Source organism: Bombus terrestris, chromosome 16, assembly GCF_910591885.1.
Source record: "Bombus terrestris chromosome 16, iyBomTerr1.2, whole genome shotgun sequence".
NCBI classification, from domain to species: Eukaryota; Metazoa; Arthropoda; class Insecta; order Hymenoptera; family Apidae; genus Bombus; species Bombus terrestris.
In genome coordinates, this window is record NC_063284.1 from 180,010 (window position 1) to 206,573 (window position 26,564).

The 26,564-nt window shown below is 45.7% G+C and overlaps 1 protein-coding gene and 2 long non-coding RNA genes across 12 annotated transcripts in view; 1 reads left to right on the plus strand and 2 right to left on the minus strand.

The window, feature by feature from the left end:
- The first annotated feature begins 2,055 nt into the window (after positions 1–2,055).
- LOC100644271 (disintegrin and metalloproteinase domain-containing protein 12) overlaps positions 2,056–26,564 on the plus strand; it is a 73,030-nt gene continuing 48,521 nt past the window's right edge. For all 10 annotated transcript variants that reach the window (XM_048413170.1, XM_048413172.1, XM_048413167.1 and 7 more), the window contains exon 1: positions 2,056–2,933. In XM_048413170.1, the coding sequence (XP_048269127.1) occupies positions 2,849–2,933 (85 nt within the window). In that variant the 5' untranslated portion in view covers positions 2,056–2,848. The remainder of the gene's footprint in view (positions 2,934–26,564) is intronic.
- Positions 2,863–3,396, minus strand: LOC125386522. The gene is made up of 3 exons (XR_007226756.1): positions 3,342–3,396; positions 3,043–3,108; positions 2,863–3,002 (listed from the first exon to the last, which is right to left on the minus strand). It is a non-coding gene; the product is annotated as an uncharacterized LOC125386522 (long non-coding RNA).
- The window catches only part of LOC125386521, a 68,431-nt gene continuing 50,396 nt past the window's right edge, over positions 8,530–26,564 (minus strand). Inside the window, exon 3 of the long non-coding RNA XR_007226755.1 lies at positions 8,530–9,702. This is a non-coding gene — a long non-coding RNA (uncharacterized LOC125386521). The remainder of the gene's footprint in view (positions 9,703–26,564) is intronic.

Here is a 26,564-nt window from a genome sequence, read left to right on the forward strand (position 1 = left end):
TTATTCTTCGAACGCGATACGAGATTACGATGCGAGATCGGCATCGTCGGCTAATTATATCCGAGGTATGAGTCTATGGGTCTATACGCGTGTTGCCAAATCACGACAGGACAGACGCGGGAAAGTTGCGGCACGCGTGTAAACGAATAACAAATAAATAGCTGGGTGAAATATACGGATAAAGTGGATAAAAATTCCTCGTCGTCGTAAAATCCTTTCTCGAGAACGCAAGAGAGCAGGGTTTCCAGCGACAAGGAGAGACACGATAGGGAAATCGAACGGGAGAATAGAACGCGGTATACGAGCTTTCGATGAAATTTGTTTGCTCGGTCGAAGAATATCGAGTCAATGACCACACGCGCTTTCCATGAAAGTGTACAGTGTACAGGGCGAGACCTGGTTTCGCTGGTTTCCACCTGTGTTCCACGACAAATCTGTTTTCCTTTCGTCGACGTACCGCGCCGTGTCCTTGTTGCTTCGCGAGCCGAGAGAGCGTCCAGGGCTTTTCAAAATTCGAAGAGTTTCATATCGCTTAATTGGCCGGTGAGTTTCGACAATGTATTTTCAGCATCGATCGCTTCGTGTTATTTACGTTGGCTCACCTACCGACGAATCGTAGTCGCGAAATAAACGTTGCGCCACGCGACGAGATTGGTCGTTGTAAATAACGCGTATCGCAAAGTCGCAGCAGATGCCAGCTGCTCGTCACAACGTGTAAATTTAGGGACGTGAGATTGCGCTTGCTCACTGTCCGTACTATGTGCGAAACCAGCAGGTAAGATGTTAGGAAATTTCGTTAGCGAGGCGAGCTGAATAGGCACACTCGATCTTGTATGCCGGTCGTGTATGTGTGTGCACGCGCGCGCATGTACATGTAAACGATAAAAGGCACGAATAAGCCGCGCTCTACCCTTGGAAGAGCCCTAGCAAAGACCGCGTTCTCGCCGCGATCTCGACTCGTCCTCAGACTTTTGTCCAAACAAAAGTGCTCGGTTTTCTTCCAGTTTTTCTCACTCTTTCGAAATCGATATACACGCGGCAGAGGTACTCGAGAGAAGAAAGGAGAGGTGAGATAGGCGAGCTGGTGTAGCGAGAATGGTCCAGGAGGCCGCTGATCGTTAGAAGGCGATCGGTCGACGATCGCGCGACGCGATATATGACGTGTGATGTATGAATACAGGCTGAGAGGGAGAACGGCATGGGGTTAGATTGGGAGGCGGCAGCAGGCGGTGAGAGAGAGAGAGAGAGAGAGAGAGAGAGAGAGAGAGATCGGGTAGGAAAATTTGTGGGTGGAAGAACGGTGGTATCGCGGGGCAACGTCCGGGCGACGAGGTCCGGCAGGGATGCAGGTGAGGCGGCCAGTGTCCCATCTTTCGGACGGCGGTGGTTCGTGATCGTAACGGTGGAAAATGGTGGTTCGCTCGGCTGGGGATTTCGCATCTCTGTATCTGTGCTTGATCCATGGCGAAGAAGGAGCCGCCGCGGTGGTCGCTGCCGCCGCCACCGTCACCGCCACCGCCACCGCTACCGGCACAGCACCGGCACCGGCACCGACACCGGTTCCTCCGCCGCCGCCGCCGCCGCCACCACCACCGCCACCACCACCACCACCACCACCACCATCACCACCACCACCGCCACCACCGCCACCGCCACCGTCGCCGCCGCCGCCGCCGCCGCCGCCACCACCACCACCACCACCACTACTAGGACCGGTAGCACCACCATCGGCGAAGCAGCACCACCGGCGAAGCAGCACCACCGGCGAAGCAGCACCACCGGCGCTGCCGCCACCGCGTTATTGATTTGACAGGAATGACGGGAAATGGCGCAGGAATCGATAAGAGGTGGTCCCAAGCTGATGGTGGCTCTGCGCGGGTGTACGGCGCGGGTGAACGAAGCGGGTGTAGAAAGCAGGGGTGGGAGACGGGGCGAGAGCTTGTAGAGGGGTTACATGGAAAGCTCCTCCGGGGTGGGGTGCTGGGTAGGGAGGCGAGGGACGCGAGGGGTTGGAGGAGGCAGCAGAGAATATTTTCATACTCCAGACTCCCGGCGTAGGTAGAAGATGGCAGCCGAGGCGTGATTCGAGACCGGGACCTTCACTCTCTCTGGGCGCGCGCGAGTAGGGGGTATCCTTCGACGTACGGAGCAGATCGCGGAAGTAGTGCGCTAGCGTGGTGCATTATCGCGTGTCGTCCAGTGTACCAGGAGATTCGCGATGTTCTAGGAGGACCCGTCGTTCTATACCGTCGGTGCCGGTTTGTCCTCCTATCGCCGCAAGCCTTCTTTACTTTCCTCTCCTCTCTACGAATTCTCTCTTTCGTTCTGCGTCTGCCTCTCTTGCTCTCTCACTCTCTCTCTCTCTCTCTCTCTCTCTCTCTCTCTCTCGCTATCTCACATTCTTTGGTTCTCTTTCCATCTTTCTCTGTCCTTATCCGCCTTATTCCTTCTTTCTCGTTATTCTCTACCTTGGCCGATTTCTCTCCGTTTCTCGCATCTGCTTCTCATTCTTTCCAGTTAGATCCCGGTGTATCGGTTGTTCCCTCCGGAATCTTTCGCTCGGTTTTTCGCTTGTTTGCTCTTTCGTTCCTTTATCCGCTCTCCCTCCTTTCTATTCCCTTTTTGGTTGTGCGCCCCTATATACCACTCACAGCCCTCGGTTCTCGCTTTTCGCTCGCTTCTACGCTCCTACCCGAACCGCGTAACCCAGTCAGTCAGTCGTGTACTCATGATCCAACTGGCGACCAGGTAGTATCGCTGATTATGCGCGACATGAGCACCACCGCCATCGTAGTGTTTTACGAGCGTCATGTAAAATGGAATTAAACAATGTTGTTAAGACGTAAACATGTTTTGGCTACACTGTGGACTCTTTGTTCTCGTGATTGCCGTACCTGGATTTATTAGCAGCGCCGACAGCACGTCCAAGCGAGGTAACGCCTGCCTGCCTGCCTATTTGTCCGCAGATCTGCCTGCTCGCTTGTTTGCTTGTGTCTGCCTGCCTGCCTGCCTGCCTGCCTGCCTGCCTACCTGCCTGCCTACCTGCCTGCCTGCCTATCCTATCTGTTTGTCTGCCCATTTCCCCCTACTATCGCTCGCCTGTGCTGCCTATTTGCAGTCTACCATCAGTGTCTATCCATTTCCATCTTTGCTCATCGCTACTAATTGTTTCTCGTGGTCCTCGCGATCGAACAAAGTGACCGAGCCGCTACACTCTCACCGTTCCGAGGGGAAATTTCCCATTCAAGGGGAATTTGCTCCTTCGGGCAAAGCGAGAGTGGCCAGCATGGCTATGCTCGATCAGCGATTTCTCCGTGTCCTAGGAATTCCAAGTCTCTCACCTCCGGGCCACTCTTCCTTCCTTCCTTCCTTCCTTCCTTCCTTCCTTCCTTCCTTCCTTCCTTCCTTCCTTCCTTTCCTTTCCTTTCTTCCTTCCTTCCTTTCCTTTCTTCCTTCCTTCCTTGCTTCCTCTCTACCTGATGTATGCTTGTTGGCACGCGATCCTGTAATTTTATACGTGGTCGTTGGTCGTTACGGTGCCAGTTTTAGCTGCCTCCTTCGCGCACGTCTTTTCGTCTCTCCGTCTGATCTTTCCTCTGCTCGTTCTCGTAAATTCTGCTCGGACGCGGTCGTTAATCGTTGGCCAGGCTGGCATGGCGTGTGTTCCGGTTACACACGATTGCCTGTTGCAGACCGTCGAGAATATTCGGTGATTGTTATCCGGCCTCCCGGATCCTTTCTCATCCTCTTCCGTCTACCGACACTCAAAGATAAAGACAGCGCTATATACAGCGTGCGTTGAGCCTCCAGTGAACCATTTCCCTCCAACGCGTGTTGCATGACACGACGATATCGTTTCGCGAGTGTCGGGTTGGCTGTTCTCCTTGGGCCAACTCTCTACATTTTCACGGCAAATTTCGCGTCTCTACTTTTTATTCTATTTTCTTCTCGGCTTTCTTCCTTTTCGTTTTTTTCTTTTCTTTTCTTTTCTTTCTTTCTTTCTTTCTTTCTTTCTTTCTTTCTTTCTTTCTTTCGCCGAAGAGCTCGACGACTCGAGCGAGTCTCGTTCGAAACGAAACGAAATAAGAAAATGGAGGTAGAAAGGAGAGAAATCTCGTTGGGCGGTCGAAGGAGCGATTTCGTGATAAAATAGAGAGCGTATCTTGAATAGACAGGGCGTAATACGTAACCATTGTCGCGCATTTCCACCGCGTTGAATCCAGAAACAGCATTATTCATAATATCGCGTTACGTTACTACTGTTACGCACTTTGCATGTCGCGATTCGCCACTGTGCGTAAAACCACACGCTTATGTTGTACGTTTTGCACGCAGACGTTAATCTTAACAAGTCGCTGCGTAATCTCGTATCGATTTCCCCTGATGGTGCATGGACGTGTTCACGCGAGACCGCGAGACGAGTGTAAATACTTAGAAGCGAGCGGGCTCACGCTGTCTCCACGCTAGATAAATAATGCGTCTCTCGAAGAAACTTGGAAATTGGCAAAATTAGATTTTCTTTCTCGACAAGTAGCAGAGTACAAGTATGTACGAAGGAACTGGAGCGACGGTGTCCCAGTTGCTTTATTATTTTATCTCTAAAAGAGATATCGTCTGCAACCGGTGATTAAGACTTTCTTTTATCCTTCTCAACCTGGAAACTGGAAATAGTATCGGCTGTCGCGGCCGCGCATGACCGCGAGCGTGATTAATTTTTGCACGGAGAGGCAGCAGGCGACGTTCTGTCGCGCTATTATGTATAATGAAGTTTGCGTCACCGGCTGGCTAAGCGTCATAAACATGTCACGATATGACGATCCACATATTTGCGTATACAGACTGAATCGAGATTCGATCGATTAATCGACGTGATTAATTACCTATCTGTGTATCGCGTTATCGTTCGAACGTCACCGGATGGATTTCGGGATGAACCGTCGCTGTCGCTGCTCCGTGCGTTGCCGTGGAACCGCGCGCGCGTTACCACGAGCTGACTCGAGGGAAAAGGGGCAGCAGCACGAAAAACGAGACGATTCGATGACGAATGACGATCCGCTGGAGGAATATAGGAACGCATGACGATGCTCGTATTTCGCCAATCGAGAAAGGAGCATAGCGACAAAGCATCAAAGCGTAACACTTTGAGCACATAAAATTCCAATACGGTACACAAGCGTAGCAAATTTATAGCGAATGCCATAGGAAAGTTGTTAGAAACGTGGATACGGCCGACCTGTCCCGAAATACTTTAAACACGTTGCATCTTGTTTTAGAAGTAAGTCGTATATATCGTTTCGAAATTACGATCATTTGCCTACAATTTATTCAACTTGCATGTCACATTTGCCATAAGTTACTTTACTTTTACGATACATCGGCACTCGTAGTACGACGCTTTCTTAGAATTTTAAATGTCCGAAGTGATACAAATTTGCCATTTTCCCCGCCATCCAGGCCATCCTCCGCGGTTTTATACAGATTTTATACAAAGCTCATAATATGCAGGTATTTCCAGTAATCTGTTCGGAATCGAACAAATCGTTCGCTGATCCGCGACTTCCTTCGAAATCCCATTTGTTTGGCCGACTTTGAAGAGCGCTTCGTTCCGCCGTTAATTACCGGATGTAACTTTTCAAGCTGATCTTCTTAAGAAAATCTGATTGGAATCGACGGGAGTAGCGCACGGCTCGACTTCTCCGCTCGAAACAGCTGACCATGAAATACTCGATTACGCGTCGGCGTCCTTTGGAACCAGTCAGCGTAAAAATTGCAATTAATTTCTCGCGGGTGAACTGGTCGCATCGGATGGTCGGTGGGCCGATCAAACGATCGTAGACAGCGTGTAAATTCGTCCGAGCTGCCCCGCAACATTGTTCCTCGCTTTCCCGATCACGTTTCACCGTTCTAGTGCCGGTTAAAAGAACCCTGCCACAGCCACTCCCGTTTCCCTAGCGCGCCATATTCGTCATAGGTTTAAGCGCAGCGAGCAATGACGTCATCGAAGAACGAGATGGGTCACGAGTGCACTGACACGCATACCTACGTGCCGCGAGACCCGATTTAAACGTATCAACGAAAACGCGAATTAAAATCGATCCACGGGCCAGTTCTCCCGGATAAAAGCGATTCGCTACAGACCACTTCTCTCCCTCTCTCTCGCTCTCTTCTCCCCTCAAACACACACGCGCGCGCGCGCGCACTCACACGCACGCGCACGCACACTGTTCCGTAAGTTGAGAGAACAAATTCGCGCTTTCTCTCTAATTAAATTGAAATTACACGAGATTTCGTCACGGAAGAAAGACACCCAGAGAAATCTCGATATTAATTTCCAGCGGCGATCAAACGGCAGAGAAGAAAAAGAAGGGGGGGGGGGGGGAGGAGGGTGTGGAGGAGGAAGAAACGGAACAAGTAAATATAACGAGCTGGAGACCCACTTTTTCAATTCCAATTAATTCTCGCGATATTAACAAGCATTAGAAAAACAGATTTACAGCTGGTCAAAACGTCGGGAGTAAAAAGCTTAACCGTTCATCACGATTCATCGAGGAATATAGCGTGTATCGATCATCGTGAAACACCGAGCGAATCTACAAACTCGAGGGCGTCCTCGGGGCGAGAATCGCCGGACCATAGGCGGTCCGCTTCCTCGCAACATGACGCGACGCGACGCGACGCGACGCGACGCGTCGTTCGCGTGATCACCCTTAATATAGTGTTTTTCCTTTTTTTCCCGCGATTCCTATCGCCACAGCTATTTCGATGATACATGGACGTATTTCTCTTACGCGATACGCATCGTTGCATCGTCGTCCCGAGGTCGATTCGTTCGTCGTGTGTTACAAGTTTCGTTTGAGTTAAAGTTCCGTGGAACTGGATCCAATATCAATTTGCTGACGATCGGGGAGACCGAGCTACTCTCCGAAACTGCCATTCTACCTAGGCGATTTAGTCGAGGGGTGCTTTGGTTGGAAACTAAAGCCGAAGCCAGGGGCGGGTAGAAAACCGCGAGCGAGAGGCCACGAGCACGATTAAGCGTAAAGAAAACTATGTCACAGGATATTTGCCGCATACAGTTCTCGAACGGAGAAGCTCGACGTTAAAGCTTAAACGAAATATCGTTGCACGCAAATGTCGTATATCGTAGTTTACGTGAAATTTCACCGACCATGGAACCAGGGGGAAATACAGGATCGAATTTACACGTTAAAATAAGTAAAATGACATCCTGTGAACATACGCGAACACACGTGTGCACGTCTTGGAGTCGTGGATCAAGGAAAATATTGATAATGCTTGCCTCGTGTCTCGACACACAGTGCACGCCTTAGCGTCGTCTGCATACCCAGCAATCAAAATCAAGCATAATTCGATCTATGCGACGATTAGAATTTTTATTTTCCTGTTGCTGGGACAGTAATGAACTCTGGCGAGTATAAAATACCGATTGTCTGAAATTCTATCCGAGTCATGTCGATCGATGTTATTCACGAGCTTGTGGATATTGTCAAGACACGCTACAGCTGTGTACGCAGTCAATGCTAAAGCGTGTACGTAGCGTAGTAACCGTAAAGTGTGTCGAGGTACGAGACAGACACTTTGAACACTTTCTTGAATCATTCGTGACTCTAGAACTAAAGGACGAGGAAGAAATATCTCATACGGTTTACCGAGCAGATATTGTACGTCACATTTTAGAGTTTTTCTGTGCCACAAATAGTTGTCGACTGTTTCTTTATGCCGTACAAAAATCATATTTCCCGTGACTAATTTGGAAGTTTAAGTATCAATTAATTAGTTCGAAACACACCTAATTCCACCATATTGACCAGTGTTACATGTATCTACGTACGTAGATCTTTCGGAAATATAGATCTATAGAAAAGGAGCATTTGGTAGAAAATAAGGTTATATACCGATACCTTTCTCGGTTTATGTTTCTAAGATGGACAGATGCAAAGGTATCTATTTAATTACAAATCATTGAACTTTTAGTCCTTACGATGTTTACGTCAAGTATACTCGCGGAAAGTTGGCAAATTTTTCTTCAACGTCATATGATGAGCATTCACGTCATAAAGAAAAGATATCGCTTGAACTGCTGCTTCTTTACCTCTAAGTAAGACATTTAAGTGGAACATGAAACATATTGGAAATTGTAACGCGTTTTAGAAGGATAATCGACGGATTAGATATCTGTCTCTCCTAAAAATAAATAAAATTTTCAATTTCTAATTTTTCTTGAATCCTGCAAATAGTATCAACGAATCTTTAAACGATAAACGATAAACGATAAACGACAAACGATAAAAATAGAGATTATCCAAAAGATGATACAACTGGAAAAATTTGTCATTCCGCTATAATTTAATTACGATTGCACGGCAAGTGCGCTTACTCCACTGCGCTACTGCTACTGTCGAGTATATTTGTCATTGCTGAAAAATAATCGCTGAAACCCACGGCTGTACGCTTTCAAAATGAAATGAAACACTAAAAGGGTTGAGAGGGTTTTTTTTCTCGAAAGCGCTAAAGGTGGACATATAATATTTGTACAGTAACCCATCGATATATGTATAATGTACGTGTGGGTTAAATTTACATAGACAATTTAGGCAACCGGATAAAACTGGGCTAGCGAAGCAGAGATTATTAGCAGAAGGGCGGGGATAGGGGGAAGAAACGAAGAAACGAAGAACGAGAGAAGGACGCTGACAGATAAGAATAGAGTACACGATAGTGGGTATAATTTGAAATAGCGCGGCGGTCCGAACACTTGCCACAACGTCCTTGGCACTTTGCGGGAAGGTTGGTCGCGGTGGAAAGCGCAGACTTGAGACGCGGGGCAGCAATTTTAGCGGAACGCAACCGAGCGGCAGTTGTGCAACAACCACACTTATCTAATATGTGCGCAATTCACGTAAGGCTGGAATAAAACCGGGACAAAGCTCGCCGCCTTCGAGCGTTCTTTTCTCCATTTCGAATACCTTACCTAAGTAGAATATTTTGTACGCCGGTCAACTTTACCGACTCGATTACGTCTGTTCGTAACCTGTACGGTACTGTACGCTACAGGTGTATCCTCTCCGTGTATAGGAGAAAAATGCTGCATTGTATGTACGAAATGAAGAATTAGTAGAAAAAGTAAGGGGTCAGGTTGCAGGAAAGTCAACAACAGCATACTATTCGGCATACTATTTCTTTTCACGACTGAAAGAGTTATACAGGGAAATTATACAGGGAAGATGTTTAAAACTGATACGCTAGGAATCTTGGTAAATGATGTACTAAAAATTTGTTACCATATCGGTAACAGTCATCTATACTGTAGCAGGTATATATGGTAGCTAGTTATTTATTGCGTTTATTGAATTATAGACCACTTTGTAAAACCGTGTTACTTTCTACTCTTCTTATTTTATAAAGTTTGCTTGTTCGCTTTTTTCGTCACTGCCAAATAACCGGCTAGCTATATAACCATTAACGCGATGGCGTTTTCTTTATCGAAATCAAGCATTTCCCTAATTCTCGGACGCTCTGTTAGAGCGAAATCGTGTTGTAGGAGAACCGTGTTGTACAGGGGGATACCTCCGTCTCTTTGCCTCTACCGTTTCCTTTATCGTAGGCTCTTTCTTCCGCTCTGTGCGTCGTCGGCCTGCCGTTCTCTCGTTTGCCTAATAACTCGCTTAATAATGGGCTGCCCTAGGAAGAGAAAAAATACATTTCGTTGGAATACAAGGCGCGCTTTAACCTGCCGAGCGGCCATGCTTCCTACAAAGGATATTGATTTTCCGACGTTTAAGTTGTTCCTTGTCATTCAATGTCGCACATTCGTGACGATCTCGTGACAATTTACAGATTGATAAATACCGTTTGGACGGATAAGTGACACTTTCTCGTGTATGATAACTTACCGATTGCACGCCATCGAAAAAAAGAAAAAGAAAAAGAAAAAGAAAAAGAAAAAAGAAAAAAAAAGAAGAAAAGTCAAGTACGATCAAGTACGATGACTGCCACGGTTATAACCGGGTGACGACGCTTGATCGAAATTTTCTCAAAGATTTCGTGCTTTTTCTCTAAATAAATAGCTGGTCGGCTGATTTTTCCTTCCTCTTTGATTATACTTATACATTATATATAATTAATATATATTTGAATGGACGCGTGAAAAATATATATACGCCTTGCCTAGTCAAATAGATGGAAGGAATATCGAAGGATAGACGGAAATTTGATCATGTAACAAAGTTACAAACGGTTCTCAGGCGGTAAGTTGTCATATATGAAAAGTAATCGGTAGACTGTGTGTTTCGGAAAAGCTGACGTAAATATCCGAGTGGGAAGTGATCAATCGATTCGTGCGAAGCAATTAATCAAGTCGGTCGCCGACAAAATGATGCCTCGTAGAAGAGTTTTCAGCGTTCTTGTCTCGAGCAAGATCCGCGAGATTGAAATGGCAGAGCGCCAGTTCTAATTTATTGGCCTTGCTGGTACTTTTAATACATGAACTTTTGGCCGATTTTTCGCCCGGAAAAGGGGACGAAGGGTCTTCTCTTCCGACGAGAACACGCTAGACGCTTCCCTCGCTGTTTCCACCTTTGTACCCGTACCTCTGTACCTCTGCCCTTTTCCCCTCTCGATACTGTTACCACGCTATCACGTACTCACGTGCGCAGTGTACAGGGTGCAGTGCAGAGGGTGCAGTGTGTATCGCACACTTACATACAAGTACACGCGTGCTTTCACAATTTTACCACTGTTGCGATGATTGAATTTTACAAATTTTAGTGTTTGCTTCGAAGGTGTTTGTCGCCGACTTTTATAACGATAATATTGAACGACGAGCAAATTTTAAATGAAAAGCGATCGACATGTATCGATATTGCTCTTTTTCCCTTCTTTTATTACTTCTCCACAGCGTGATTTGCATTCCGACCATTTTTTAAGGAAAGTCAAGCGAACAAAAATGTTTCCAGCTTTTTTCAACTTGTATCAATAACTTCTTTATATATGCGCGTGTGTGTAGACTTATACGATAAGGCAACTGATTCGGCTCGTCGACTATTTACTAGCGTTGCGAAGGACAAGAACGGTTATCGTTCGTTGAAAGTTTCTCTTACGAGCGATATATATTAGCGACGACATATCAGCGATGATGATCGTAAATTCGTGTCGAAGCTGCTGCCCGAAACGAATTTTGCAGATTTCATTGATACGCGCGTTTCCACTTGCTGCTGTAAATCGAGTACATCGCGCGAGCCGTCGAATCGAGATAGCGTCGTGACGAACGAGCCACGTTCGCAAATCCATTAAATACACACCGAGTTCGATAGATGCCGTGCGGAAACGAGCCGATTCGTATTAACGGTCTACGTCTCTGCCTCGATAAACTGCAAGCTTTTGTTCCGGTCGAGACGATAGGCTGTTTTCTTCAAAGGTCATCAGCTTTCGGCATCGATGCACACACACGCGCTGGTTTATCAAGCGCGGAGATCACGACACAATGTCCCCGGGAGGTGTGCAATTTTCTATGCATTCGTCACTGAGAATTACAAATTAGAACGGCGTACCGTTCATAGAATTATCAGCGTTAATTCGTCGAATCGACCCGCGGCGACAGCTTGCAGTCCGTTTCGCGTGATTTTTCGATCCGCGCGGAACGAATAACCTTGTGAAACGAGCCGACTAAAAGATCGTAAATACACATGGCGGTCGCGTTTGTCCTCTCTTTGTCTGTGGACGCGCGATAGCTTCTTTCTAAATGGCATAGACGAACGCGGAAAAGGCAACCTCCTAATCAAGGATACGTGTCCGTTTGAAAGTTTCCTGCGATACGATGCTCTATGCAATAGCTGTTTTCGGTACTCTTCGATTACGTGTCCACACGAGAATGCATACGTTTCGTTTTCGGAGAGTAACGCCAGAGTCGATAGCGAGAAAGTACTGTCGGGAATGTGTCCGTTCGACTGTCGTGTACGGTACGTAGGGCTCTCCACATCCGACGAATTTCCTTCGATTCGATCGGCCGTAAGTTGTAAGGATACTCTTGAACAGCTAGCATTATAAACGAGAGTAAGCAAAAACCTTAATTGATAAAACGATTTATAGGTATTGTACTCTGTTTACGTTGTATGTATATTGGGATTTTTGGATCTTGGATCGAAACTTTGCTTGGACCCGCACTCCCATACCAGAGACCGATGATTTTCACGGTCTTACATGAATATTTTCGAGATTCTCTCTCAATACCGACTGCATCGACAAATTTTACTCTCGGCGACGACGACTGACCATAGTTGTTGTACTGTGCGAAAGATAGCATATCTAGCTTCAACGTTACCGCCAACGTTCTAGAATTCCGTTGTGTTGTATCGAAACGACGACTCTCGTTGCCCGAGGAGACAAACGGTGTCGTCCCTGTAATTGACTAGCCGGCGATTCCGCGTTTCGAAAGGAATAACCTTACCGAGGATACTAGGCGAAAGAAACGAGCCTGTACGATATCGGTTAATGGAGCGATGCCTTCGGGGAAGCTAGATATTATCGTCGCTTCGACCCCGTTAGATTTATTTCCACGCGTCGCCCCTTTCAAGCAGAATAAGCACATTTACCCTCCGCGAGCTGCCTGGATTTCAGAATTCACCCTTCTCTCTACCTCACCCTTCTCTCTCTCTCTCTCTCTCTCTCTCTCTCTCTACCGACATCTCCCCCCCTCCCCCTCCTCGCCCCTCTGAGACTCGACGACTCTAATCGTGCAAATAACGTTACTCCATCCCCGAGTTACTCGTACCCCCCGGCCCGAACAAATCGATTCTAGCTACCGATCGCTGTTCCCGTTTCTTCTTTGCTTCCGTTGCTTCGATTCCACGGCCCTCCTATCTCGGAATTGCGCGACAGCTGATATTCTAGCCACGGCCCTCGAGTCGATATTGAACCAACCGGTCGCCTAATAACCTACCAAGGAAGTTGCTTCCGCGATTCTTCCCCGCGGCCTTGTTTCACGTCTGTTCGACGAAACACCGTCTCTCGCCGTTGTATAATACATCCATGCAACTGTTCGATCGATAATCGAACGTTTCTCCTAGACAACGCTTCAACTGCAAAGATAAAACGATGCTTTCCTCTTATCGAACAACCGTGCTACATACATATATTTGAACGAGCAACAGGCCATTTTGTTAAATAATTACTACGTATAAAATAGCTTTAGACTTTGTTTTTTTTTTCCCTCCACTGTTTACCAGTTTCCGTAAATGTTGTTACGTTTCTGGAATAATATATCGATATGAAAATCATATCGGTCTTAAGCTGCCGATTATGCATCCGTTTAGCACCGTTCCGTTCAGCGTTCACCGTGATGATTTTGGGCTGGCGAAGGCGAAACGTGGAAGGAGAGTCGAAGAAAAAGATGCGAACGCGCTCGTTCCTCTTAGTTAAAATCCCGTCGCGTCGGCGTAGGTGCTCGTGCGCGTCCCACCGTACCCGGCTGGATTCGATGATCGATTCTGAAACCGTTCGCTGACTACGGCCGCGTGCGCCGATGGCTTCGGAATATTTAAAGCGGCGATTGCGTGCGTACGTTGATATGCATATCCAGCTAGGGACGTGGATCGATCGTGCAAATTAGAAAATCCAATTTGCCGGACACGGAGAAACGCGCGTAATCAATGTTCCCCTCGATTTCCTCGTTCGAACACCTTCGACCACCCTCGTCGATCTTTCTTTGCAGAGTGCAGGCTCGCACGCGCGCACTGACAAGATTTTTGCCAACCGATTCGTCCACCGTAGTCGCCAGGAATTATTCGACAAATTATTCGAATGATTCGTTCAGTGCGCGTCACTCCGCTTAATTTCCTGATATACGTCGACGTTGGTCGTTGGTCGTTGATCGTTTAAAAAGTATTTGCACGCTTGGTGCAATCCGATCGTTACACCGTTTTGTTTCTTTAACCGACTTGGCAAGAGGTTATCGTATATCATCTAACGTACGTTAGTATCGACTAGCTCCGCGATCGATAGATCGATCGGATCGGATGATGCCCCATCCGGTGGTCCAGTTTCCAACAATTTTGCATTTAATTACATTTTCTCTTTACCGTTAGCCTAACTAGCGAAAACCGTACGTTCGCCCGTTAACTTTACTTCGTACGGTGAAAAGTAGGAAACTAAAGTATTTTCCTAAAAACGTGAACTCGAAGCGCGCTGACAAATATGCAACAGCGGTGAGTGAAACTTATTTGCTTACTAAATGGCATATAAAATATGTGTAGCTATAGCAACGGCAATACGTCGTAACCTTTACGCAGGTAACGTAAAATTACAAGTACTCTTCTGTTCTTGATTCTGAGAAAGTCCTCGATCGCATACTAACAACGAATGTTAACTTTGTCGTTAACTCCATTGACAATCAGTCATCTTTACAATTACGGATGCTATGCAATTATAGGCGAAAATAGAAATAGGTTGCCGTGTTTTCAACGTCTCCTATCATTCCTTGTAATCCATTAACTATCTTATTAACTCTATTAACTCGCTTCACCGCGTCTATATTCAAACCATATGTCTAACATGCTATTTGGCGAGTAAATAAGTTCTCTTGATCCTTGTTGTACATTCGTATGAATGAACGAGAAAAGTAAACATTAAATATAAAGAAAAAGTATAAAATGATTGTGTACTTTCCGTCTCCAGGGTAGCGAAACTTTGAAATTGGTATTTAGAAAACAAACTTGTTTTTCACTCTTTCCTTTTCGCTATCGATCGCGATCGATCGACAGCAACGTAAGCGAGCAACGCCGATAACAACGAGACAATTTCCATGGAAAATAATTCATAGGAACGGTAAACCGGCACGATGATAATATAAATAATAAACGCGCATAATCCGCGTTTTTCCCTGAAACGTGCAATCGGTACTATCGAAAATTTCTTCGCAACCGTTTATACGGAGGAACGGGGCACGCAACTTAGACACATGGAAATCGTACGTATTGTTAGCAATTTCCTTTTTCCAACTATCGGTAGAAAATCCATTTTATGGCATTTATTATACGTATGACTATGAACGAACGGAGAGGGATTTTTATTTCATTTGTTTCGGATAAAGTGGCGGGCACTGAAGAAGCTGTTGCGCGGTGAGCTCTTTAAAATTGACCTATCAGTGGGCGTTGCGCACTGCTCAGGACCGTTGTGACCTTTGGAATTGCCTGACTTTTGGAATTATTAACGGCTAAATAATTAATACGGCTAAATAACGACGTATAAAACATAGTAGAAATATGGATAAACCGATGTATGTATAAAAGCGTCCTAATACTTAATAACGATTTACTTAATAACGATCACGATCACGATATGGACCTCGTATTTCCGAACGAAACGAGCGTTTTCTCGCACGCATTCAGAAAATCTGTGAAACAAGCAGCGTTTCTAAAGAAATTCCTGAGAAACGTGTTCAAGGTTGGAGCGGCGTTGGCAGACCGAACTCGATTAACATTTTTTAAAGGAACCTTTGTCTTCTTTGAGCGCCCTCTCACCCGGTGTTTCCCCCCCCCCCCATCTTCCTTTGGACTTGCTTCACGGGCATTAATTAACCCGCGTTACGAAAGTGGCGTTGCCACCTTTTGGAACCTTCAAAGGGCCAGCCTTCTCTCTTCAAACGAATTCCCGTTGAAAAGGGAACCACGACATCTTATCGACCGATAGCCGGACTGATCTTCGGCCAAGTCTAATTTTTCCGAAAACTCGTTCCGCTTGGAATGCCGCGCGCAACCAATGTCGCGAACGGAGGCAATCTCGGCGCGGCCGTTATGCGACGCGGACAGTCGAATCTCCCTTGTTTCTCCGATAAACGAAAATACTTTGGCAATGATCGGGCACTGGTCGACGAAGCTGATAACTAACTAACTAGGAGAGAGGGCGAGGATGGGAGGGAACTGCGCGAAAGTTTTCTCGAGTAGCCGCGGCAAAATAATCGATCGGCGTAAAATAATTACTTGAAAAGTTCGAAAGGGGACAAGAAGAGGGAAAAATCTCGGGCGTACAATGGCGCACAATGGCTCACAATGGCGCACATGCCCGAGCATTTAATGAGCTTGAAGATTTCTCAAAGAGGCCACGGCTAAAGTTCCGATCTGCCCTACTGAAATTAATGAGTTTGCATCGGCTAACAAGGTAACGCTCGTTCCTAATTGAACGCCGTATCGAAGATGTTCGTTATTAAGGATATGCAGACAGCGATTGAAGCACGTACGAGCAAGCGAACGGAACGACTCGTGCGAATCAAGCGAGAACCTGTCCGTCGTCGGAGCGAAAGAACCGATTTACGATTAATTATCGGAGCGCGATTCTTCTTGCGTTGAAAAGTTGCGTGCTGTTACCATTACCGGTGTCCGTTCTACGTGTGAACCACTATCCAGGCTTGTCTGTAATTTTACCTGATGGTACGAACGGGGTCGTGCAGATTCTATGTTACGAAGAGAGATCGAGTATAACGAAATTGCGTCGTTGAGAACATCGAGTTTCAAAATTTGCGCCGAATGCTCAGAAATTTATTTAGGTAAATATGATCGATCCGTCGACTGGACCAGGATTGGACGATTGAAACGGAGGTTAGGCCACGTGTGAAAATAACTTGAAAACGAATAATCAAATTTTGTGGTCCAGGGCCTGTTTGGCCAGAAGATGGAACTCGAATCGAAAACAGTTTGAAATTTCAACGGTACTTGATATAATGAAATAAATAGCTTTTACAATTATCGATGTCATCTATACTGTTGTCTAGCCGAGAATCAAGCAAATTTACGTATGCTTGACAAATTTTCAAACCGAATTTCTTCGAAAAGCAAGCTTCCAACGCGACTTTGTTATTCTCGATTTTGACGCCTGATTTCCAGCTATATTATAGAATCTGCATAAGTCCTGATTCGATTTGTACCATGAACTTTGGACCAGCCTGTACGAGATGAAACCGTACGCGATAGGATGATACGTATCTAACCGTTGGCTCGGTCCTCTGCAAACGGAATTTTTCCAAATTTCCGTCCCTTTGACGCAGCCATTAACCACCTTAAATTAAATTCCGCCAGAAAGTTGGTAAAATACCGTGCGTTAACGTAGCTACGAACAATGTTGCAATTTCCACTGTTTCGAGGCAACGAATGTTTGCGGCGAATCCAAAGTTTCAAATTAAAAGCGTGTTTTCCTTATGCCAGCCTTTGCCAAACTTTGGGCTTTTTCACTTTGGCTTCGAATCACGTTTCTTTCGACTTTATCTACTTTTTCTCGCTTAAAAATGCAGTGGTTCGCGAGAATGTCCGTACGCAAAACATTTTGATATTTCGTTGATACTATAACCAGGCGCAATTGGCACTTGCCAATGGCATTTGGCAGGAGGAAACTTTACTTGAAGCGCATATAAAATGTGTTAAAGCGATTACGTATTATGATTATAATATGAAATTATACGATTTCCTGTTTAAATACTTTTGCCATCTCTGAAAAATATATAGGCTGTCGGTGAAAAGTATTTGGTTTGGTAGAAACGCGTTTTTCGTTCCTGTTCCGAGGTGTCAAGATTCGTCGACGCTCTATCGTATATCTTGCGTCGCGTTCAAAAGGATAAAATTATAGAAACGTCGTAGCGTAGATTTCTACGAGAAATGGAATGTTTTGGGGAAAACGATGGAGAAACCTGGAGGACCTGGTGGACTTTTTACTCGAGCTTACGAGTCCCCGTTCTCGTGATCGTCGTAATTCCGCCCTGGTATGCTCAGCGACGAGATTAATGTTTATTCGTTTGAAGCTCGCGTTACCGTTGAAATTATTCTTCCGATGGGCGAAAGAAAAAAACCGGGCCCGGCTAAGGCGGCTTAAACGTGATGGACGGATCAGAGGATTAAGGGATTAAATCAAGTTCTGCCGGCTGGAAAGTTTGCGAGATAAAAGAATAGAGAAAATGGAATTCCAAGTAGACGACTCTCTTCGGATCGCCTCTCCTCTCGAGCGGAAGCGTGCCTCGATTATTAGGAACCAATTAGAAATAATTTTCCCTCCGTGTACAGCGCCCGCCGCATCTCCACTGACACATTCGGAAACAGAACAAAGTTCCGTGGCGGAGCAAGTTTCGTGTTCGCAACTATCGATAATGGTTGTTCGACGAATGGAAGATCCGTGTCGCGCTTCTTCCGCCGTATCGTTTAGCTGCAAAGCGTAAACGGCTCTGAAACCGAGGCTCATTTTTCTTCCGAAATTGTTGCCGAATCATAAACTATGACTCGATAACTATGACTGTATCGATGAAATCCGAAAGCAATTTGAAAATGTACGTTACGAGATTCGTCAAAGTTATCGCAAGCATATAGATACTCGGCAGATATTATCAAAGTATTTTAATTTCACGTCAAGTTAATTACGCCGTGATCGTTTGAGTCGACAGGCACATTTCCCGTCGCGCGTCGGTCTTTACCCTCGCTGATTAATTCGGACCGAATGTGTGAACCGCACACGCCAACGAAGCATATCTTTACGCACAGAGGTATTTCGGTTCTCTCGGCGTCGTTGCTAGGAAAGAATAATAGGGTCAAAGAAGGTGGAATAATGTTTTCCGAGCACTCGAATCACTGTTGACCGAATGCCAACCGAGTTAAGCAATGGGATAGAAGCCAATAAATACTCCATACTCCTACGTCGTGAAAAGAATTTCAAGCAACGAAAGTTGGCTGCTCCCTATACGAACGAATGTTCCGGGGCTGCGGACGTTTCAAACGGAACCTGCAAAGATCGACGATCGATGACGGTTCGAAGGAAAGCGAGTATCCAACGACCACGGGGTTAATAATATCGATCATTACCGGGAGCAATTTTCTCCTGTAAATGCAAAGAAAGTTTGGTGCTCGCGAGCGATCGGCCGGCCGGTCGGCCGAGCGCAGCAAACTTTTCTACGATATTAACGACCTTTATCGGCAAATTGCATTACGGGCCATTGGTTCATTTAACGTTTCACAAATGCTTGGAACGAGTTCGACGCAGAGTGTCTCTGTTATTGTGTTTTTTGTGTCGTTTGACGAAAGTTTGGTCCAAGCTTCGCCGAGACTGGCCACAATTTTCTTGGTTGGAGCGACTCGTTAGGGGAGCGACGGTGAATGTTGCGAGAGGAAAACGAGAGGAAAAGGAGAGGACAACGACGGCGACGGACCTTTAAGAGAATATAAAAGAGAAGGGTGGCAGAGAGAAAGTGGTTGATCGATCGAAGGTGATTAAATGGAGGAAGCCGAAAGGAGAACTTTGAGAAAGGCGCAGGACAGGGGAAGGCGCGCACGACCAACGACGGACGAAAAGCGTGGTATTTGTTTTAGAATTCCTACGCTTTACCGATGTTCGAAGTGGCAAAGCGTTTGAAATCTGAAACAAATGCGCATAAACCTTCATCCGTGGAATGCTGGCCGAGAAAAGACAGCTGCGAGCAACGCGATTCTGCGATACACGAAGAGGGAGCGCACGAAGGGGAAACCGAATCACTCGAGCGTGATTAATCATCGTGTCTATCCCCCTAAGGATTATGGAAAGTTGCTGGCCGTTCACGCGGCCCATTCATCGTCGCATTTTCACCGTTTCGGCATTCGAATACCGTAACCTGTGTTGTGTAACGGCGCGTCTTCTAACGGCAGTTCGAACTTTGTTCGTCTTTGCCAAATTTCTCCGTTGATTTCAATCCGTAACACTTTTACAACGTAATCACTGTCACGGCGGCGGCGGCGGCGGCGGCGGCGCTAAACTTTCAACCACCGTTTTAAAATATTAATTTTGTTTTTATTGGTTTGAATTGGAAAAGCTCGCAATCGCAAATTGGTACAAGCTTTGTCGGATAGAAAGTGAAAACGAAAAAGTTTCGTGCTCGCTTTAGGATTGTCTTATGGATATGTTTTTTTCGATCAAGCCGATTAGTCTTCCCTTCGCTCGCTCTGTCCTTTTCATATCTAAGTATATGTGCTTGATTTGCCTGGCCGATAAACGTCCGGCTCGAGGCCAGATTTTCCGCCACTTATCGACAGTTTACCGTATTTCGTTTAAAGCGACAGTTCCGATGTAGTGTCGCAGGGTTAGAGATTGTAAACGCGATACGTACAACGAAATTATCCCGAACAACAAGAACAGCGCCAAACAGCGGCGTAAATTTTGCACCAATCTTTTTCCTTGCTGCTTGCTGAGGTAGTGGCGCGGCCGGTGGCTACAGCTTTGTTACGATGTACCGAGGGTAAATCCTAGGTGGTTTGCCGTTGCATTACCGTTTCGCAGACATTGCAACCCTACCTTGCGCGGCGGGTCGAGCTGAATGTAGATCGTTGACATGGCTGGCTGACTGCGTAGCAGATGATCCGCGGCACGAGCCGCCGTATCCCCTATTCAGAACTTGCTTACAGAGCGCTGACAGTCACCAGTAATCTCGTTAACTAATCTCCTCGAAATCCCATGGATACTTTTTTTTTTTTGGCCGCCGCGCCCGACCGTTGAAACGCTGAAACGCTGAAACGCTGAAACGCGAAAACGCGGAAACGCGAGGCACGTCGCTCGTTTTTTACTTTCTTTCTTCGTTATCGGTCGTTTCGGCTTGGGAATTTTTCAGCTCTTCGAGTCGCTTCGATTTAATTGCTAATTAAAAGCAAGCAGATAAAGCCACGGGCTCTTCCCCGTATTTCCATACGTTTAAGCGGCATTTTTTGTTTTTTTTTTGTTTTGTTTTTTTTTTTTGGTCGAGCTGCCGTCTACAGTTCGAATATTCCATAAATGTCGAAAATAAATAGTCACGAGTAAACACGGACCAGAGGATAAATTTAGTGGGCAGGGGCGGTTCAAAGCGCAACTCTGCCTCCTTCGTTGCGCCTCCCCTGGTCCTTTCTGATTGTATATTCGTATATTTGTATATTTATCTTCTTATTTCGCTCTCCTTGCGCTTCTTGCATCGAACGTGCCTCGCACTCCGCGCATTTTCCAATCCAGGCGGAACGCGACACAACCAACAGTTTACCTTATTTTCACATTTAAAATGATTTCATACTTTAACAGCCGGTGAAAAGAGGTTTGTACGGATACGGTGTAATTGTAAAGGCCGACGATTCGCTGCTGTTTCGTCTGTTGTCTCTTCGATATTCACGATAGTCGTCGAACAAGAGAAAACGAAAAAGAAACAAAAGAGCGTAAAAGCAGGGCAATAAGGATAAGATGGGCGAAAAAGTCAGAAAAATCGTTCTATTCGACTGGCAGTTGCCTGGCTCCTACCTTTTAAACGTAACTGCCCTTGCCTCGAAGACCTTTTAACTTTATTGGCCGGAAAAGCGGCACCTGTCGATTTCTTTAATTTCTAAATACTTTCTAAAACTCCTTGCCTATTGATCTCTTTACAACCACACGGCCAACTATCGACGAGGCAACGGGGGTGTAAACTTTTTCCAGTGCGAAATTAATCGTATTCGAGCACACTTGATCAAATTCCAAGTTCCATGTTGTTGGAAATGCGGCGTAGTAGGCGTGTTCCGTAGGCGTGAAAGAAATTTCGATGTAAACAGAATGCAGCAATCTCTTAGAGGAATGGAAGATGAGAGGAGGAGTGAGATAAAAAGGCCGCGTAACGCATAGTTTGTTCTTCTACCGACGTTTTCCCTACCGAGAAACGACGCGCAACCCTTATGGACACGCGTACGCGAACACAAATTAAAACGCGCCGTGCAACATGCAATATGGATAAGCGCGTAAATAGAGCGTTAGGGCTCGTCGTCCACCGAACCAACATCCAGCAACCTTCTGTCGTTGATCTCGTGTTTGTTGAAAAAATCGCCGCCTGTTGTTGCAGCGTGGACGAAATATCTGGAACAGCGTGACAGCGACCAAAAGCGACGAAAGTTGCTCGTTGTTGCTTCAGCGAAGACGAACCGTAGAACATCGGATGCGGATGTTGGGAGAAAAATCTCTTTCTCGTTTGAAGTCGACGAGCGCGCTATGTAGCCTGTTGCGATTCTTCCGAAAACCGATCTACCCTGAGCTGCCGACAGGCGCCACGCTATCGACAGCGTGACAGCGACAGGATGCTCGACGTATTTAAGAAAGTAACCGCCGCCGAACCTCGATGCGCGTCGTCTCGTATCCGATAACAATCTGTTTGGCTGCCTCCGCGAAATCGCGATAGGCATTAGGCGTTACGTCCCTTTTTCTGTCCTCAGGACCGATTTATTTATGGAACGAACTGGACGATAGATTTAGATTAATTAAGAATTAGTTGATCGAGGAATCAAGGAAAGAAGAGTGAACGCTAACAAAGAGAAACGATAAGTTGGTCTAACAGAGGAATAAAATACAGCATCCATTATCCACGAAAGATAATCTTCGATATATCAAATTGCTTGAAACGTATTATCGAACACGACGAACGATTATTATTGCCATTTTAATTTTTTTTCTCTCTTTCTTTTTTTTCCTTTTCTCTTTTTACGTCAGTTTACAAAGTAAACGGAAGAAAGCGGAGTATCTTTGAAACGCAAAGATTCACGTTTTTACAATGTTTCTCTCGATATTGAAACGACAGTCTGTTTCAAGTCAAACGTTTTTTTGCTTCCTCGCATCCACGTATATACTACACTTGGACATACTGGAAAACATTTTCTTTTATATGTATTTTATTTCACACATACAGAACGTAAAGATCAAAGTTACGCCAGTATTTTCGAGACCGAGCGACCCCGTGCAAATACACAACCGTACATGAGTATCTGCAAGTGTGGAAATAATCGGAGAAACATGTAAAATATACCTTGAACGTAAATATACTTTGTACCGTAATTCAATTTTCGCCAATCCTTTCATCTTGTGTCGAAGTTGACAGGTATCGGAGAAACATTAAAGAAATACAAGGACGATAGATGAATCGGTATAAATTAAGCGACCATTTATTAGAGAGAAACATGGAACTTGATCGACGCGATATAATACTGCTTGTTTCGGTTTGAGTTTAGTAGAGCCAGGAAGGGGCAGACTGTAAACGTTCAAAGTTGTGTTTCTCGATAAAAGCTCTCCTCTACGCTGGAACGGAAAGGAAACTAGTTGCCGAAATGAAAAGTTTGTCGCCGAAATAAAAAAATGTCGAATTCGCTCTTACTGGTTATAACAAGAAGCAAAGAGTTCACAACGGAGAAACATTCTTCCATCGTAATGCTGAAAATATGATGAAAATATAAAGGTTTGCAGCGAATACTTGTTGTCGAAATACTAGTGCACGGTAGGGGTACGTGGAAAATAGTGGTAGGATAGGCGCGACGTTGAAAAGCGGTGATAAGCTAGCGCTTATCTCGAGCATAAAAATACGTAGTGACCCGAGCGATAATTCCTTTCACGGCGACTGGTCTCGTCTTTCGCAGAATGGTCTGCGAGAGGCAGATGCCAAGTTTCACGTACGCGTGCAGCACAGCGCCAACGTTATCTAGGTTGCAGGGGTAGAGTACTGTTTCATTTGGTTGGACGGCTGCGGGCCGATATGTTCACGCAGCTGCTCTCATCAACCGTATCAGTGCGAGCAAATGGGAAGCGGGCAGCGTAGAGGGGAAAGGAAGGCAGTGGCGAACAAAACGCGCACGGTTCTTTGCAAAAATCACAGTCACGCCAATAGCGTTTCGTAATTTTGTCGAGGGAAAAAGTCGTGCGCAGCGCGCTGGGGACAAAGGGTACATTGATGTACGAGGGCGGTCAATTAGCAGTACGTTGACGAAGCTCGTGGTTAAGAACGCAACGCTGGCATCTTATTGATTCAGCCAGTGAATCTACCGTTACAAGTATAACGCTGTTTGTATAACGTAGTTTGCATCGTATAATTAATTAAAAAGGAATATCGTATCGCGAGACGCTCGTAATCGAACGCTTACGTAATATGATAACAAACTGATTATAAAGATAACGACAACTTTGATGAAAAACAAGGATAAATGTAGAAAAACAAGCGAAGATGCCGATTGTATACGCATATAATATTCGCTTTGCGTTTCCGTAGTTTCCGAGGTTTCCGTAGAGGCTGTTTATTTGGATTCGGCAAGTACGCAAATGATGATACGAAGATAAAGAGATGGATGGCTGATGGATGTAAGCTATTGTAAACAGATCGGAGCGCTGGCGCGTATTTATGAATCATCCTTCTCGAATCATCCCTATATCGTATCCATCGCTGTTCCGCTTCTGGACCTTTCCTTTCCTTTCCTTTCCTGTACCTGTTCCTTCCTTTCCCCCTTCTTTTTTTCCTTCCCTTCCTCCTGTTCCCTTTTCTTCCTTCCCTTTTTCCCTCTCTGCCTACTTCCTTCCTTCCTCCCTTCCTTCCTTCCTTCCTTCCTTCCTTCCTTCCTTCCTTACTTTCCTTCCTTACTTTCCTTCCTTCCTTCCTACTTACTTTCCTTCCTTCCTTCCTTTCTTCCTTCCTTCCTTCCTTCCTTCCTTCCTTGCCGCTTTCCATTAGAGAAAGATGAAATATCGACTAGAGCCGGATCCAATAATTACAAACGGCGCGCAGTGTACGCGCGCGTGCACACAATTCCGCGAAGCTTGATTAAAAAGAACTCGGCACCGCGTTGTTGTAACCTTAGTACTTGTTCCAAGAATGCTTTTCCTGTTTCATGGAAAAATTAATACCTTGTCCGAGTCGCGTCGTATCGATGGCGGAGCTATTCGACGAGAAATTGCTCGAATTACTCGAATCGAGGAGATCGACCGACCTTCGAAAATCCGCCGATCGAACGTAAATCAGCACACATTGAATTACAAGAATTACTTTTTCATTACAACAATGTCCCGATATGTGCGTTCGACGCTATAAGTTGATAGTAAATCAACCCTGAAAGAATTTTTGCTCTTGCGTAGGTTTTTCGGTTTCCGAGAAATCAATCGTGAATTTCTGTTGTTGGTGCGACAATTTCTTATGCCTTTTAAACGTCTCTATCACAATTTCCATCCGCATTTGTATTATACAAATAATACAAATAATACAAATAATACAAATAATACAAAATTGTAAAGACACTATGACGAATAAAAATAATGAAGAATTTACCAGAGTAAAGTATAAGGATTTAATATTAAAAGAGGCATAATGTAAACGTTAAAAGAATTTATATACAAAATATATATAGACATAAAAAAGATAGTTAGTTTCTCAAGAACAAACGGCCATGCACACAAATCCTTTTGGGGTTGTTTTACCATCGACTTAAAGCATGCAACGCACATCCGACACGTTCGAGACTTGACGATTTTGCTTCCCATCGTAAGATAGATATCGCCCTTGTAAGATGGATAAGCGGCGCTATTTCGTCGAACATAGAGAAGGCCCAGAAGGCGAGTGAAAGAGAGGGAGAGAGGGGGGAGAGGGGGGGGGAGAGAGAGAAAGAGAAAGAGTAAGTGATGGAAAAATCGGTTTGATAAAAGGAAGCATATCGGTGAGACGATAGCAGCGCAATCACGAAAACTTTCTACTTTAATTTCTGTGAAATAAATCTTTCACCAACGCAATTCGGAGATTTTCTTAACTAAAACTTAACTAAAACAAAAAAAACAAAAAAGGTAAAAAGAAAAATCAGAGATAAGAAAATTGGATCGTTGAATTAGTTTTGTTTCGTGGACGTTTGAATTCGGATTACGTAACGATGCTCAGCCGTCGAACTTGGCGGGTCGTGTCGTGATCGTTCGGTACAGAGAATACCTGTGGGACGGGCGAGCAACGTCTAGTTCTAGTCTCGTAGCGGTTTTACTTTGGTGAAAAAGCGAATTTCGCGAAAGCGTTACAGATGCGTTGGTATCGGTGGCTGTGCATAGTCCCGTCGCCTTTGAATAGCGGCATTTTTGCGAGGAAATATTTTTTACGCTCCGATAGGTTGCCACTCCCATAGAAATCGACCGGTGACGAGCTTTGTGCGTTCGCTCGATCCGGCAGCGTTCGAACGTCCGTTCGAACGGTGATTACCCGTTCTCGCAAATACAAGCTTCCGACGCGTATAGTCAACGTAGCGTGGGCGAATAAAACCAGGGTATTAATCAAGGGATTATAAATTAGCTCAACAGCGGCGTCGACGGAGCGGCGGCAGCGGTGGTGGCGGCAGCGGTGGTGGCGGCGGCGGCGGCGGCGGCGGCGGCAGTGGCAGTGGCGGCGGTGGCGCGGCATCCTATCGGGCGAAACAGTCTTTCTGGTTTTTATTCGGTTCGCGTGATTTTTCCATCTTTTTTTTTCCGGCCGTAATTTACAGGATTTCCGCGGCGAACCGAACCGAACCGAATCGTACAGATGTAAACTCGAACGCGATATCGTTGCGTCTGGTAGCGATTAAGGCTAAAAAGCGGGTAGTTAGGGTCGAACGTTTCTTCGTTCTTGGCTGTCCTCCTCCCTCCTGGTCTTCTGTCCGCCTTTCTTTCCTCCTCGTTCCTCTGTTCCATTAAAAAACCAGTTTCCATGCCGGTGTTCAGAATAAATAGTTTGCACGAGGGAAAGAGTTTTCCGCGGCAGCAATTTATCTCCAACGTTACGCAGCTCCATTAAGAGAAGA